At 36.6% G+C, this 18408-nt stretch overlaps 1 protein-coding gene across 1 annotated transcript in view; it reads left to right on the forward strand.

Annotated features, from left to right (window-relative positions):
* LOC136884743 (dystrophin, isoforms A/C/F/G/H) overlaps positions 1-18408 on the forward strand; it is a 1317506-nt gene that overhangs the window by 387138 nt on the left and 911960 nt on the right. The window contains exons 36-40 of the mRNA XM_068230054.1: positions 2101-2274; positions 9103-9237; positions 10041-10244; positions 13833-13979; positions 17076-17248. Coding sequence (XP_068086155.1) covers positions 2101-2274; positions 9103-9237; positions 10041-10244; positions 13833-13979; positions 17076-17248 — 833 coding nt within the window. The remainder of the gene's footprint in view (positions 1-2100; positions 2275-9102; positions 9238-10040; positions 10245-13832; positions 13980-17075; positions 17249-18408) is intronic.

The raw sequence follows: 18408 nt of genomic DNA on the forward strand, positions 1-18408 counted from the left end.
CAACTTTCTTTCATATTCCACACTTGCTGAAAGATGCTGATGTCTGGAAACCTAGGAGGCCAGGTTATAAAGCATAAGTCATACACTCTGTAGAGCACACTGTGTTGTCCTTGCAGCTAACAGGTGCACTTCGGCCTGTTAGAGGGCTGGTTCCCACAAAGTGCCCAAATATGGTGAGAGAACAAGATCGATGACATCACAGATATTAATGTTAAAAATTAAATAATTGAAAAGGAGGTTCAACCTATTCAATACTTAAAAGAAAGAAATGTAGTAATTACATTATTACTTCAGCAAGAGAAGGCTTTTTGTTTAGCTTGGTTAGCTTGTGCATTTAAAGATAAAAATTTCATTGTTCCGTATTGAAATTATTGATGTTAAAAATTAAATAATTGAAAAGGAGGTTCAACCTATTCAATACTTAAAAGAAAGAAATGTAGTAATTACATTCTTATTTCAGCAAGAGAAGGCTTTTTGTTTAGCTTGGTTAGCTTGTGCATTTAAAGATAAAAATTTCATTGTTCCGTATTGAAATTATTGATGTTAAAAATTAAGTAATTGAAAAGGAGGTTCAACCTATTCAATACTTAAAAGAAAGAAATGTAGTAATTACATTCTTATTTCAGCAAGAGAAGGCTTTTTGTTTAGCTTGGTTAGCTTGTGCATTTAAAGATAAAAATTTCATTGTTCCGTATTGAAATTATTGATGTTAAAAATTAAATAATTGAAAAGGAGGTTCAACCTATTCAATACTTAAAAGAAAGAAATGTAGTAATTACATTCTTACTTCAGCAAGAGAAGGCTTTTTGTTTAGCTTGGTTAGCTTGTGCATTTAAAGATAAAAATTTCATTGTTCCGTATTGAAATTATTGATGTTAAAAATTAAATAATTGAAAAGGAGGTTCAACCTATTCAATACTTAAAAGAAAGAAATGTAGTAATTACATTCTTATTTCAGCAAGAGAAGGCTTTTTGTTTAGCTTGGTTAGCTTGTGCATTTAAAGATAAAAATTTCATTGTTCCGTATTGAAATTATTGATGTTAAAAATTAAATAATTGAAAAGGAGGTTCAACCTATTCAATACTTAAAAGAAAGAAATGTAGTAATTACATTCTTATTTCAGCAAGAGAAGGCTAACCAAGCTAAACAAAAAGCCTTCTCTTGCTGAAATAAGAATGTAATTACTACATTTCTTTCTTTTAAGTATTGAATAGGTTGAACCTCCTTTTCAATTATTTAATTTTTAACATCAATAATTTCAATACGGAACAATGAAATTTTTATCTTTAAAGACATCACAGATATACAAAGAACTCATGTGACTGAATACTAGAGCAGATTGTAGCATGTTGCCCCTTGATACCATAATTCTAGGTATGGCACGTGAAAATGTATGAGGGTTTTTCGCTGCTCTCTTATATGATTGTGGGCATGAATAAGACTGTCACCTTATTGTAGACAGAGACAACTCTTATTGCTGAATACTACTGTTCTCCATTCGCCTCTCCAATGCACTCTCTCCCTACACCACTGGATATCTTCTTGGCGATGGACAGGTGTCAGAGTTGAACGTGCAGGAGGAGTGCTGAAGTTAGAACTCTTTACCTCTTATTGTTCCCACCACTAAACATCATTACCCACGCGAGTTGCAGTTCTGCCGATTGCCAGCCACCCTCTCGCAGCATTGCTAGATGTCCACACTCGGTCCATTCAAACAACACGTCATGTTGTCACATGATTTTTGATGCATTTCTACAGATAGTTACTAACATTCTGCGACCTTCAAGCTATGGTTAACACAGGTGTACTGAATGTTCTTCAATGCATTTCCACCAGTGTATGAATTATATTATTCTGTATTTATTAGTTTCTAGTAAAGGTAGCAGTTAGTTGTTGAGACAGATTTTACTTTGAATTGGTTCTTTACTCTTGAAAGTACTTTTTTTTTTTTTTCCGTCTGTACATAATGATTTCTACCAGAGATAAATGGACCTTCAATAGTAGACCTTTGTAAAAGTGAAAAATTAAGAACTTCCTTTAAATGATTCTAAAATTGTGAACTTCTGAAGTAGTTCATGGAATTGCGCTTGTTTTTTCAGGTGTTGGAACAAGAATGGAGCTTCCTTGCTCCCGATGTAGCCACACTCATCAGCCGAGGGGATGGTCTTGTGCTAACAGTTCATTCTAGCGATCCCGGGCGTGCCGAGCAGCTCAAGGAATCGTCCCAAGATCGTCTACGCAGTAAATGGCAGCAGGTTAAATCAGAGACTGAGGTAAGTGATACCCTTGGAGATAATCGATCAATGATCTGCATTTACGGCTGTCGCCCAGGTGGCAGATTCCCTGTGAATTGTTTACCGAGCCTTTTCTTAAAAGTTTTCAAAGAACTTAAATGTTTGTCAAACATTTTCCTTGATAAATTATTCCAATCTGTTACTCCTCATCCTATAAGTGAACGTTTGCTCCAATTTGTCTTCTTAAATTGTAACTTTATCTTCATATTATGATCTGTCTTATTTTAATAAGTGATGAGTTATGAGAGCAGCTGAGAAAAATAGTTCAAATTAAAGAAAGTGGTGAAGAACAGTGACTTGTTTGGGTAAGAACGCATGTAATAGCATAAACAAGAGAAAATGTTATAAATTGCTTTTGTTTTTAATGTTTCACTGCTTTCTCTGTGTTCTTTTGTATTGTGAAAAAAATGAAACTAGAAAAGTATATATTGTGTTTAATTATCTAAAATATCATATTCACATTTTGGAACATTTCTTGATGGAAAGGAAGTATTTCCAAAAAAAGATGAGGGGCTTTCCTTCCTGAACTAGCTTTACTTTTTTTTGGTTTATTTTTTGCACCTATACTAGAATCAGTCAACTTAAGTATCTGTACAACTCTGGATATAAAGTTTTAATCAATAAATTAACTGTTTAGGAAGGACAGTAATTCATTAAGTAAAATTATTCTCAGTTGCTTTCTTTACTAAATGAATAAATGAGTGACTTCTTCATTAGATAAAGAAAAATCAAAATATCATACAACATGTAAGAAAACCACATAATAATCACATTATAATTATCAAAACTAACAAATAGGAAGATAATCCAGATAATTGAAAATCAATTTGAGAAAGAATAACTGGGCAAGTTAGCCATGTGGTTAGGGGCACGCAGCTGTGAGCTTCCATCCGGGAGATAGTGGGTTCGAATCCCACTGTTGGCAGCCCTGAAGATGGTTTTCTGTGGTTTCCCATTTTCATACCAGGCAAATGCTGGGGCTGTACCTTAATTAAGGCCACGGCACCTTCCTTCCAACTCCTAGCTCTTTCCTATCCCATCGTCGCCATAAAACCTATCTGTGTCGGTGCGACATAAAGCAAATTGAACTTCAGTATTTGCACAAAGAGATGAAGTTTAATGTGCAAAATTTGTAAAATATACAAGAAAAGTAAAATACATTATACTTAAGCAAACGGTGAGGTCGGGTCAATAGTAAGACCACTATTATTTCAACACTGGATGGAACGGAGACTGACAACATTAGTGAACAGATGCTTCGGTCAAAAATTAGCTTTTGGCTGAGGGTAAGGTACAAGGAAAAGCAACATTAGGCAGTAAAGTGAGGAACATGGTAGGGGTGTACAGTCTGACTGGTGTCATAAACGACTCTGCCTCATCATTGGAGGGATCTCAAGATAGTGGGTTCAAACCCGGCAGAGGTAGTCGGATTTTTGAAGGGCGGAAGAAAGTCCATTCGACACTCCATGTCGTACGATGTCGGCATGTAAAAGATCTCTGGTGACACATTTGGTGTTTACCCGATAAAATTCATTAAATCTCAGCCATAAACGCCCAAGAGAGTTTCGGTTTACTCGGTCTGCCATCTAGTGGGCTTAGAGTACAAGGGAACGTCGAAATTGACGAGCAGACAGCCAGATGGCGTCAAATTGAAATGTCTGCACACGGTAGCTGAGGCCATATGATGATGATGATTATTGTTATTATTATTATTATTATTATTATTATTATTATTATTATTATTATTATTATTATTATTATTATTATTATTATTATTATTGGAGGGATACTGTTACAGTGGCTTCGAATCATATTAGTAGATGAATGAACTTGATGCAGTTCTTAAAAGTAGTAATGATTATTATACTGTAGATCATTATATGAAGGATCGCTATGTTATATTATAGTTTGAATTCAAGAGGACAAATTGTGACAAATGTTTCCTTTTAGGAAGAGGAATTAGGGATTCGAATAATTTACCAAGGGGGATGTTTGACAGATTTCTTTGAAATAATGTAAGAAAAGACAAGGTAGACAACTGATAGGGAATCTCTCACCTGGGTGACAGTCCTAAGTGCAGATCAGTGGTGACTGGTTGATTAATTGTTATTCTAGTCCTTTGTAATAGCAGATTTTGTATTAATCCCAATACAGCTTTGGCAGGTTGTTTTGTTGTTGACAGGTACATCAGGAGATGATCCTTGTCTATTGTAGATTTCCACCGTTTGCATATTGGGGTATAGTGCGCATTGGTATCACCCAAATATCACTATAAAATTTGTCACAAATGGAACATGATAATTGCTTTTACACATATCAAGTGAAAATTCCCTGGCAAATTAAGAAATATTTGATTTTTGGAGAATATTATGTATACATACTTTACCACTTTACAAGTACATTTGGTGTTGCGCTCACAGTGACACACGTATGTCTTTTGTCTTACACTTTCAACGATTTCGTGTGTGATATCTGTGTAATCTGAAGTTCTTTGCTTTCGTTTCATTGTTCACTTGTCAAACATCATCATTTCATGAATTGTATCGCGATATGCAATATTTAATAGGTGACAAAATGGTATGGCCAATGTACATAAGAAAAATTCAGTGGACTAGTGATTTATTGGTCCAGGGATCGAGCTACTTTCGTTCGAACAGAAATAAAAATATTTATTGGTTCAGGGATCATGCTATTTTTCTGTTGACCTCCATTTTGCTGTTTGAACTGGCCGCTCTAGTCATATGGACAAAGATAATGAGAATCTACAGACATAGCACTCCCATTCCACGGTGCTAGCCCTGGACCTGAAGAAAGTAACAAAAGAGGGCACCAGCAGCGCAGTACGTCATAAACCAGTCCTGTCTACAAGTCTTAAGTATGTTTTCATATTTCTCAAATAACGACGGTATTTCTTAATTGGCCAGGGATTTTTCACTTGATATGTGTAAAAGCAATTATTATGTTCCATTTGTGACACATTTTACAGTGATATTTGGGTGATAATAATGCGCATCGTACCCGCATATTGTGCAGGAATTAATATAAAATGCTTAAATTCAATGAACATGTGGCTTAAGACAGTCATGACAAACATTTGTTAAGGTTTCTTTCCTAATTTACTTCTGATTTCAAAAGTAGACCCTATGTTTTACCATTGTTTATGGTTGGATAAGGCATTGGTGTGCTGGTTGAATTCTTCTCTTGTTTTGGGCTTGACAAGTCTCTCAATTGATGTCAACTGAAGTGTGGAGCCTTCCTTTGCCAGCAGGTCAATGAATTTTTGTGAGGAAACTCGTAACCATAACTACAATAGAATAATGCCTGAAATAAACAATTGCTGTCTGTAGTTATATTTTCTAGGAGCTTGTAACTTTGAAGAGTGCTTTTCGTTTCCATAGGAGTTTACAGGTTCCTTGTGTTTGTATTCACACATGATCTCTAGTACGTTTCAGTATGAGCTTAACCTGCACACAACACTGGAGGTTCGCTACTGTCGCACTGAAGTGTCAGCAGAATATTGGTTTCAATTGACCTGAACTTGTAACGTCACTCGCTGCACTAGTGTTGGGACAGGGGTGACGGTGGAGTGTGATTTGCGTGTGCAACACCAGCGGACCTCACGAGTGGTCTGCAAGTGGAGGGGAAATAACTTAAAGTTCAACTAGTTTTTGTTCTCTTAAGTGTGGAATTTTATCCATCATTTCAGTCTAGAAAACCATCGGTAACTTTTAGAAAGTTTCCAGTGATTAGACTTGCAGTTCCATGAATGATGACATACTTTGCCAATATCACTCATTAAACTTGCTGCTGAAAAATTACACCTCTTCTGTTGCTCGTTGGTACAATAGACTGCCAGGAGTTTAGATAATGATGCTATATTGCTTTACAGTTGAGACCTCCCTTAATGAAATATTTTCTTATATACAGTATATAAATGATATATTTTCTTAAACTGGATCATAGGTTAATAAATTATATATTACTGTCACCATGCGAAAGCGAAGGCTAAAATCCTATGGGCATCTAGAAAGAATGGATGAGAAACGGCTAACTGAGAAAATATTCAAATACATCACTGGACTGAAAGCTTCAACGAAGTGTGTAGAAGAGGTAAAAAGAGATGCATTAGAAAGTGGACTTACAATGGATGTGATTCACAACAGAAAAGAATTTAGTAGCAGAGTGGACGGCATCAAAACATTCCAGGAGATACCACCAATATGTAGACCCAAACTGGTCATATCCGAGAAAGAAAGGAAGATCAGAAGTGAAAGGATGAAGAGGTTCTAGGAGGAGGAGAAGAAGAAGAACAATATAGTGTAAAACAAAAGCTAAAGGTTTCCACCTATTCAGTACAGTTTGTTGTAACTTTAAAAGCGTTACATATATTTGTTGAAACTACTTTCTCTCTTACCAGAGACCATCATCAGTCAAAATCAAAGTAAAGACAAGACATGAATGAATGAATGAATGAATGAATGAATGAATGAAGCAAGCATGAAATTCAAGACAAGTAAAGATTTTAAAAACACTCATGACAATCACATGTCCTGTGGAAGTTCTCAGCTTTCCTCCAATGGGAAAACTGCACCTCACTGAAGACCAGGCGAAACACTAAAATATCAGCACTAGAGAAATCTTCTAGAACTCAGTTCATCTGTAACAAGCGTGAACAGAATGATGTTGATGGGAAAATTTTGAGATGTTATTTGTTTCCAGCATGGTGGAAACAAACATGGAGGGAAAAAATAAATAAATAAATAAATAAATAAATAAATAATAATAATAATAATAATAATAATAATAATAATAATAATAATAATAATAATAAAACAAAGATTAAAAAATATATTTAACATATAAAATAAAAATAAAAAATGCCTAAGGTGGGGCTGAGGGATGTGGAATGGTGGGTGATTGGTGGAGGGAAACAAGGGGGTTTAGAGTACTTAATTCCTATTTTCAATAAAAAGAAATTAATAGATCAAATAAAGGGTTTGTTTTTTCAGATATTTCATCAAGGTTGAAATTGGGATTAAAGAATATTTGTAAGATTTTTAAGGTTACAACAAACAGTATTGAATAGGTGGAAACGTTTAGCTGTTGTTTTGCACTTCTTAAACTGAAATCGCAGATCAGGCTGTTTGCGGATGATGCTATAATGAATATACCAGTGAATAAATTGCAGTACTGTAAGCGGCTACAAAAAGACCTACATGATGTTGTGAGATGGACAGCAGACAATAGTTTGATGGTAAATGGGATGGTAAGTTTCATCAACAAGAGTAGTCCTCTGTTTTAATTATTGTGTTGATGGAGTGATAGTGAGTTTGCTACTCTTCATCGGGGTAATCACTTTAACAACATTGTAAATGAAGGTTACAGATCTCTTCGTGTGGTTATGAGAGTATTTAGGGGTTGTAGCAAGATGTAAAGAAGAGGACGTGTAAGTCCCTAGTAAGACACCAATTATAGTAATGTTCCAGTGTATGGGAACAAACCAGGTCTGCTTGGTATGAGAACTAGGAAAGATCCAGAGGAATCCAGGACAATTTGTTCTTTGCGACTTCCAACAAGAGAGTAGTGTTCTTAAAATATTGCAAACTTTGGGCTGGAAAGACTTGGGCGACAAAGCTCGACTAAGCAGTATGTGATACAGATGTTGATTCCCATAGGGAACCTGAAGTATCCACGGTATGCACTAGCCATGCGTCTTGGTAGGTGTGCTATTTACCAACTGATGAGTCCAACTTAGCACACTGGGGCGAAACGCTGGCAACCAGGAATGAGTTAGCTGGAGAATTTATTGGTATTATTAAACAGTATGTTCTGAGCTGTTGGTGGAGAAATGGCATGGGATGACATTAGTAGATAAAAAAGGTTGAGTGGAGCTTTAAATAGTAGTAAAGATCACAATACAAAGATAAAGTTAGAATTCAAGAGGACAAATTGGGGAAAATATTCATTTATAGGATGAGGAATTATGGATTGCTATAACTTATCAAGGGAAATATTTGATACATTTTCAAGTTATTTGAAAACATGTAAGAAAAGCGTAGGCAAACAACTGATAGGCAGTCTGCCACCTGGGAAATAGCCGTAAATGAAGATCATTGATTGATAACAATCGCGAATAGTAGTAGATGCATCAGATAGACTGGTGTAGGTGATGGCAGTTATTGTTTTAAGGAGGAAATCATCCCTTATATTAATTAGGAAAACTCTGATACTCTTAAGACTGATATTAACAACAAGAGAACAGCATGGGTGGTAAAGGGCATGAAAGTAAACGACTCCCTTGGCATTGCAAAATTACCATAATACTCTCAGGGTCAAAATAGGACAAGAGTTGAGAAAGTCATTCATATAGTAATGTTCAAAGTCAGGAAACTGACACGCATAAGTGGGGACAATGCCAAATTCAGTTAGGGGCCCCATGTTACAAGTAATTTGTAATGAAAACTCACGCTTGCCAACCCCTTTGTGAGCGACTACTTTTAGTTGCCTCTTAGGATGAGCAGGGGATTCTGTGGATATTCACAGGAATTCTGCTCAAAGTTCATTGTAAATTGAAGCCATTAAAAAAAAAAAAAATGGCAGGAAGATCACTGTAAGGATGACTAGGATGACCCCCTATCAGTTGATGATGTAAGACTTTACATTGGAAGAACTCTCAAACTACTTTTGACTGGTCATCACACCCTGTTACAGGTGCTAGAGCATAGAGGCTATTTATGTTTATTACGTGACTTATATTCTTTCCTTTTTGTGGCGAGTCTGTTGTTTTTCATGATCCATTGTTTGCAGTTAAGGAAACACCAGGCACAGCAGGCGGAAGAGAAGCTGAGAGAGTTCAACAGCATGGTGAACGAACTGGAGCCGTGGCTACGAGATGCCAGGAGGCGGCTCGAGTTAGCCAATAACGATGAAGTGCAATTGCAGGTCAGTAATGAACTGTATTAGTTGAATTGCAGTTTTTAGTATTCACCTTAATCTTTATAGGTTATCATCAACCATTTCCCTCATCCACCTCCCGCTTAGTTGGCATGTTTATGACACCTTTCAATCTTCTTCTATCCAACCATTATTGTTTCTCGTTAACTGTGCTCCAATCCAGGTTTTTTCTCCTAAAAACTGGTTAGGACATTTTTGTGGGGACGACTTCATAAAGAGGGAACGTACTAAAAAATGAAAAACAATTTCGCTGTTAAATTTAAGGTTAGGTTTGTATGTAAAAATAACTACGGTGAAAACAAAGAAGCAAGTGTTTACAATGAAATCAATCAATCAATCAATCAATCAGTCAATCAATTTAGACCCCCAAGGACAGTCAATAATGAGAACACTCTTCTCCAGATATTACAGATCAGCTAAAATTTCTGGATTATGTAATGTTTTCACTGTTGTGCATGCTCCCCTCAGAACATTCAGGGCTCGGTACCTTCATTTTTATTTTTAATATGTCCTTTTGGCTTTGATTCATATTTATGTCTTATTATTTTGAAGTTTTGTCCTAGTGTCCCAATAAAAAAATTGGGTTGCAGAATTGTCCTATATTTTGTAGATTTGCATTGAAAACGAGTATTCTTAATGGTTAACATACAAAATCAGGATTAAAAAATGGATGACTTGTTCATTTTTTTTCTTTCAATAAATGCATGAACCCTACTTTTGGCTGTCAATTCTCCACCTTAACCTCCTACATTTACATGAAATAATTGATTAATTGATTTGTTAATTTACAGGTGCTGCAAGAGGAGTTTGACAAGAAACGACAGGAGTTCACTGATCTGGCAGAGAAATCTGCCGAACTGAAAGCTCTTCACGTGGGGCATGGTGAGGACGTAGTATCAAACATCACAACCAGGTGGCAGGATGTTCATGACAGATTCCAGCATTTCCACAAAGGTTCCAAGGAGAAAGAGAAGATTGTTCCTGAAGTAAAGATGGTAGGTAACCTGTTTTTCTTTTCTTCCTATTTTGACTGCAGTTTTGCAGTTTACTAGCATATTATGTCCTGCCTATATGAACAGAGAATTCTCTGTTCAGATGATCAGGGTGTAGAGAAATTGAGAGGGTTAGGAACTTATCTTGGTATTGCGAAATACTTTTTCTGGTGGCGTACCCTCGTCGAGAAATGTTTCCTACTTGGTGTGTCCTACATTGGAGTTTCTGTACTGTGGATGCCGAATGACTGATGGAGGTTCTGCATTCAGCACGATCTTCTCTGCCGATATCCTCATTCCCCTTGTGTCCTGTCATTTTTAACCAGTATTTCAAAATACACTTGATACCCCTTTTTCTTCTTCATCGGTACACCACAGAATCAAATAATAGGATAGATACAGGACCTGACATTAGACTTGCCATTCCAAATGTGGGATAATTACTCAACTGGTTTGGAACAATAACCGATCTTGATCTCTCATAGTAATCGCAAAAGTCAGAAGATCCAAAACCAAAGTATTGTCATCAGACGAATCTAGACATTGGTCGTTTTCATGATCGATATACATCTTTTCCCCCCTACCACTACTGAACGACCTAAGAGGGCCAGAAAGAAAGTTGAACGGCTCATCGAGAAAATATGAGTGTGATTATTATGGTGGGGGGAGGATGTAGAGATGACCGATGTATCGATATGTCTGGTGGCAATACTTTGGTTTTGGATCTTTGGATATTTGTGATTATTATAAGAGATCAATGTTGGTTGTTGTATGCTAATGTAAATGAGCAATAATTTTAATAAAATATCCTATGTATTTAATATTTAAAAGAGTCCAGGGTACTAAACATATGTTATCTCTTTCAGGTACAGTAATTAGAAATTAATTCATTAATTCAAAGAACCTTACAGTTATAAACTATTCATTTGTGCCCTTTTATTTCATAATTCCGTTTTCCCCTTATACCAATATAACTCTGTGATGTAACAAATGTTTTCACTGAAAGTCCGTAGTACTTTACTCATTGTTAGGCTTTGCTTATGTTGAGTCTCAAGCTCTCTGAGATAGTCTGGCTTGCGGTCTTTAACACCTTTGCTCTAGTAGAGGAGTAAAGTCATTTGGTGCTCGTTAAGTGTAGTGCACTCTGATATGCTTGTGTTTTCGGAAGCCAGAAGAAGTTTCTTTTTTCTTCCAGTAGATGACTCAAGTGTCCTCTATTCTTGATGCTGTACAACCTTAGTTTTTCTTTTACTTGTTGTTTATGAGCCAATTTTTGCGCTTTTCAAACTGAGTGAAATAGCAAGTGATGGTGGTTTAGTAGTAGAGAAAGCTTCAAGCATGAGTAAATTTTGTAGTAATACAGTGATTGCAGAAGACGAAATATGTGACTTTTGCACAATAACAATTCAGGTGATGATCTGATAGCTTCATATTATGAAAGTGAGTTTTTTTAATCCTCAATAGGAAAATGTATTTTACACTTTATGTATTCTTTTTATTAGATTTTGTATATATTCATTCATACATTTAAGTTAAAATGGCAGTTATTTACAGCCAAAGGGTCCTCTGGTCGTGCTGGTAATTAACTTTAAATAAATACCGGTATATTTCTATTTCCAATGTATCAGGGGCAGTCAAATGAAAACCAAACACCCGCCATAACACACGTTCCGCACGAAAGATGGCAACACTGTTGTTACGTATCGATAACTGCCTTTGCTGTGGTAGGAGAACTGCATAGTGACAACTCACAGCTGCATGCAGTTGTTGGGTTATGTCTTTGTTGGTGCGTGGATTGCTCTAGTATGTTTGTCCAGCTGTAGAAATGGAGGCAAGCAAAGAAGAGCGGAGAAGTGTGGTACGTTTTCTGGTGGTGCAGCACTATGCAGAAACTGCGGCGCGCCACAAAGTCAAAATGCTCTGGAATGTTGTCAGACAGTCATCCTGTTGCATGATAATATTCGCTCCAAACTTCCAATCCAATTTGGTTGGGAAACCCTTCAACATCCTCCATACAGCCCAGATCTTTCATCTTGTGATTTTCACATTTTTGGCGACCTGAAGAAAGACATTCGTGGACATCGGTTTTATTCGGACAAGGAAGTGCAAGAGTGGGTGCGGCTGTGGATCCGTCAGTGACCTATCTCTTTCTACAAAACTGGAATTGATCGTCTTGTCTCCCAGTGTCTTGATTTATGAATTTCATTTTCCGTATTGACATTTACCAATCTTCATAAAAGGAAAGAAAAATTCCACCTAATCAATACATTTATTTTCTTGTAAAGTATTACAATCTAGGACTGGTTTCGACCCTTCATAGGTCATCCTCAGCTATATCAGAATCACATTTGCATTTCTATCTTATACCTCTGAAAGACCTTCATGATATATTGTTTCATAATTAATAGACATTTATGTTTTATGTTTTATACAATACATAATCAACATAATATGAAACTTGTAATTTTGTGCAAGAAGGAACTGACATTTAATCATTAGATCAAAAGCCAACCATACACGGCATATTTAAACATTATCAATATCTGATGTTATATAAGACAAATTGTTATAATATTTTACCACATAACAACGCAAGATCCAAGCAATAAGTATTTTAGATTTTAAAGTACAATGATTAGACTTTAAAGTGCATTAGTGTGTTTATGTAAAAATATTTTATAGAGTTCAACACGCATTTATATTTTGCCTAAAATAATATCACTCCAGCAATAAGGTATAAAGATGTAACATGATATTTTATTATAATTATCACGCAAGCTTTATTTATCAAATTTTACTGATAGTTTATTCACGATTGTACATAAGTATAAAAGGGATTCGATTCAACAGAATAAGCAACAATACCTAAGATAGATGCTTAATCAACCCAAGGATGCATTCTGTCAGCCCAAGGGCATGTATATAATAGACAAAGTTTTGTAATTTTAATTTTTAATTTTAACACAACGCTTAGAAATTTGTAAGTTTTTAAGATAAGTTTTCACTGAAAATTATGAAACAATATATCATGAAGGTCTTTCAGAGGTATAAGATAGAAATGCAAATGTGATTCTGATATAGCTGAGGATGACCTATGAAGGGTCGAAACCGGTCCTAGATTGTAATACTTTACAAGAAAATAAATGTATTGATTAGATGGAATTTTTCTTTCCTTTTATGAAGATTGTCTCCCAGTGGGATGAATGTACTAACACTTTTGGTAATTACGTCTGAATAAAACCATTCCATGGTCACATTGTAGTGAGCGTTTGGTTTACATTTGACTGTCCCTTATACAACTCTGCTGTCAAGTAGGTGGCCCCAACAGCGGCAAGCTGCTGAGGCAGCTGGTAGTGAATGTTTAATGACATATATATATATATATTATTGTACAAGTTGTCCCGTATCTATTTCTTACATACCATGACAAGGAAATGTGGATACAAATGAGAACTGAGGACTCCAGTCATTGGATATAACTGTGTAATGTTCCTACCTTCTGCTCTGTACATTCATAGTACTGTAGTTAATGCAGGAAAATAGGACCTACCGTATTCTGTTATCGTATAGCTCTCATTACTCTTGTTCCAGGATGCGAGCGCAGCTCAGACGGCAGATTTTGTGACGAGAGTTAATAAGGTGAGGGAGGCCGTTTCGATCATCTCGAGACAACTAAACTCCTACCCTCTCTGTGGCAGAGAGTTTGATGCTTTCCCGGAGCAAGAGGAGTGCCTTAAGGTAAAACGCTTGTCATCGGTGATTCATCAGAAAGTTCAATATTTCTAATAAAGTTGGAAAGAGGTTGATCTTTTGCGCTGTTCATTTTGAGACTTGCTTGTATTTTTGCCTGTGGTATAGCAGAGTCTAGTGATCTCCTGTGGAAAAAGATTGGGAAAACTCAGCCATCAGTGGTACTGTCAGCCCTTGAAGAGAGAAATAGAACTCCAGGCTCCTTTCCCAAATAATTCTTTCTTTTGGTCCTAGTTCTCTTGCAGCTGAAAGTTTCAAAATTAATACATTTCTTTCTTAAAAACTCAAACTCTGTTTTTCATATTTTTTCTTTGTCATAGAAATAGTATATTATTCATGAAATTCTTGAAAAATATAATGTTGCAATTCAGCTGTATTTATAAGAAAATAGGGATGTATCTTTGTGTATGTCTTTGTCACATTTCACATTTATTGCCAGCGAAATGAAATACGTAAGTATGATATGAAAACAAGGAATGACAGAGTGAGAAACAAAGATGTTAGAAAGGAAGTCAGAATAGAAAATCTGAATGAGAGAATTGATAGGAATAGACTAGGATGGTATGGATATGTAAAGAAGATGGAGCAGAAAAGAATACCAAAATAGTGTTGGAGATGAAGTTCAAGGGAGATTTGGGGTGAAAATGAAGCAGAAGTACAGCAGAAACTAAATCTTTAGAACAGCAAGTTTAAAGAATATGGACTAAATATCAGTAAAACAAAAAACTGTTGAAATGATTATCAACAGGAAAGGCACAGATTCAAAGATTTTCCTGGAGGGAACTTTAGTGCAGCCTGTTTCTAACTTCAAATACCTTGGAAGTATCATTTCAAAAGATAACACAGTAAGCCAAGAAATACCGGGCGAGTTGGCCGTGCAGTTAGGGGCGCGCGGCTGTGAGCTTGCATCCGGGAGATAGTAGGTTTGAATCCCACTATCGGCAGCCCTGAAGATGGTTTTCCGTGGTTTCCCATTTTCACACCAGGCAAATGCTGGGGCTGTACCTTAATTAAGGCCACGGCCGCTTCCTTCCCACTCCTAGGCCTTTCCTATCCCATCGTCGCCATAAGACCTATCTGTGTCGGTGCGACGTAAAGCCCCTAGCAAAAAAAAAAAAAAAAAAAAAAAACCCAACAAATACTTTGTAGGACTCAGAAAGCTCCTCAATTTTATTTTCAAGTGAGAAATCTACTTTGGGATGAGTAAATACCCCAGAAAGCAAAATTGACCATGTTTCATACCTACTTCATTCCAGTTCTCACGTATGGACTTGAAACTTGTACTGTGCATAACAAGGCAAATAGTAAAATCCAGTCAACAGAAATGATATTCATCAGAACAGTGAAACAAAAGATCAGGAAGGACAAGATTTGAAATGAAGCAATCAGGAAGCAGGTTGTCATCAAAATACCCATTATCGAGCTTTTAGAAAGACAATGGTTTGGACAGAGTACTGACCCCAGTTGGAAAGACAGAATAGCTTAGGAATAAGACTGGACTAAGACAGGGGAGTGTGCTGTCACCACTTTTGTTTATTCTGTTCATGGACAAAATTGTGAAGGAAACAAAGGAAGCCTATGGAGATAAAGAGATGAAGATACTGCTATTAGCAGATGATGTGATCTGGGGAGAGAACAGCAGAGAAGTGCAACAACAACTAAATTTACAGAACGAAAAAATTGAGAGGTATGGCATGAAGATCAGTACAGAGAAAAGCAAGACTATGGTGATGTTGAGAGGGGAGAGGCAGGGAAAGGGAACTGTAAAAATTGGAAGTCAGAGGTTGGATATTGTGGACAGCTTTAAATACCTAGGAAGCAAATTAATGCAAAATGCTAGGGTGGACATGGAGATTAGCAGGAGGGTACAGCAGAGTAATGCATTCTATCAAAGTGTAAGTAAACTTATTTGGAGAAAAGCAATACCAAGGAAAAGTAAAGAGATAATATACAAAATGTACTATGTAGCCATTCTGACTTATGCAGCTGACACTTGGACTTTGACTTGCAGGCAAGAGAGTACTATAGAATTCAAGCCAGTGAGATGAAATTACTGAGAAGTATGATTGGAAAGACAAAGAAAGACAGAGTGAGAAATGAAGATGTTAGGAAGGAAGTTGGGATAGGGAAGCTAAATGAGAGAGTTGAAAAGAATAAACTAAGGTGGTTTGGACGTGTAAAGAGGATGGAGGAAAATAGAATTCCAAGGCAGAGGCTGGAAACAAAGTGCGAGGATTAGACAGCAAGGTGGATTGAATCAGTGAAGAGAGGCATCAGAAGATGAAATTTAAACTGGGACAAGATCATGGAAGAGGAATGGTGGACGGGAAGAGGAAGATGGAGAAGTGCCATAAATACCCTGACCCGGCAGGAGCTGGATAAGGGGAAATGATGATGATGATTGGTTTGGACATGTTATGAGGATGGACAGAACAAGAACAGCAAGGAATTACTTTGACAGAGGAGTGAAAGGGGAGAGGCCAGTTTGGAGACCAAGGAATAGATGGATAGACACGTGAAATCGAAGGTCAGCAAGAGGAATGCCAAGTGGGAGGACATAGAGGAACAGAAACTATACTTCGATAGGAAGAAGTGGCAAGCACTTGTACATCACACCCGGAAAACTGGAGCTGGAAGATGATGATGGTCATGAAGCTGAAGGGAAAGAGAGGGAGAAGGAGATCTAGAACAAGATGGATCAATTCGATAAAGAGGAGTGCAAGAAGAAGAAACCTGGACTGGTAAGAAATGATGGAAGAGGAATGGTGGAAGGAGGAGGAGGAGGAGGACGACGACGATGAGGACGACCTCTGGCCCTGCCTATCATCTTTGGAATTTCTTTTGGTTTGAACAGCAAGGAATTCAGAAAAACTGTACATATTTTATACATAAAACATGTACAGTAAATAGATTAGAATAAATGGGCATCATCATTTACAGTAAAATGTGTTTGTTTCATTTTCAGAAAGAATTTGCTAATCTGCCTAACACTTCAGTGAATGTTACTTCCTTGATAATGATGTCTACTTTCCAGCTCGGTGTGGCATTTTTGTTCATGTATGGTGGGATTTGACTTGTTCACAGAAAGTGAAGGAGAGTCTAGCTGCTCTAAAGCCCAGCGTTGACGAGGTGGAATACGATCGCGACAGCGTGATGAAACGTGCAAGACGAGAGCAAGGCGACCAAGTGCGACGTGTAGTGGACAAACTACGCGAGGAGTGGTCCCAAGTCAACAGAGGATTCACGGAACGACACAAGTAAGGATTCCTTTCATTTCTTTGTATTACGTCTTGGTCATATGATTAAGGGTTATAAATTTCATGTTGTTGGTCCGTATTGAACTGAGAATAACATATGAGTAAACAACACAGTAAAGGTTTCCACCTATTCAATACAAAATATATTCACAATATTTTAAAGTTACGTGGAACTAGTTTCGACCCATCTAGGGGTCATCATCAGCCACATCAAAGCAAAGATCACTCTTGACGAAATCCTAAGAACATGTTAATTTTAACAGTAAGATTATTCTTAGGATTTCGTCAAGAGTGATCTTTGCTTTGATGTGGCTGATGATGACCCCTAGATGGGTCGAAACTAGTTCCATGTAACTTTAAAATATTGTGAATATATTTTGTATTGAATAGGTGGAAACCTTTACTGTGTTGTTTACTCATATGTTATTGGTCATATGATGAAATGACAATTGATGAATTTTTGGTTCTGTATTGACTTTGAGTAACAAATTAATTTATTCCTATAAATGTATTTCTCCACCTTTCATTACTTAATTCATCACATGTTATACTTTTATATCATCTAATGGCCTGGTAGGTATCAACTTTTGCACAAGAGACCAAGTCTCTCATAGTGCATCGGCACTGCCTGTGGCTCCAAGTAGCCTACGCAGTGGCCTCCACTATATGCCCTAGTCATGCGTCTTGGTAGGTGTGCTAGTTACCAACTGATGAGCCCAAATTGGCACACTGGGGTGAAACTCTGGCAACCGAGAACAAGTTAGCTGGAAAATGTATAATTTCCAACAACAGGCAATTCGTATTGTAATCATTAATTATGTGCATGATTTGAAATAAATGAAAAAATAAAAAAGAGTTAAAAAATGCAATAAACACATTAGCACTCTTTGATATTTCACCGATGAAAAAAAAAAAGTGATTTCAGTGCTGAGACAGATAAATATAGTTTAGGATGCAAAGAGAATAATTAATTTAGTTCAAAGAATGTTGAAGTTATAAAGGCTCATAATATGGCTGAAATGATCAGTAGACAGCAGTTAACACTTTATAAATATGCCTGTGTTCAAAGTGTTAGGTATTGAAAGGCAGAAGAAAATAATATGTTATTCCATTTGAATAGATGTATGCAAAAATGGGCTAACCATGAAATTTGTAAAAAT

Source organism: Anabrus simplex, chromosome 13, assembly GCF_040414725.1.
Source record: "Anabrus simplex isolate iqAnaSimp1 chromosome 13, ASM4041472v1, whole genome shotgun sequence".
Classification (NCBI taxonomy): Eukaryota; Metazoa; Arthropoda; class Insecta; order Orthoptera; family Tettigoniidae; genus Anabrus; species Anabrus simplex.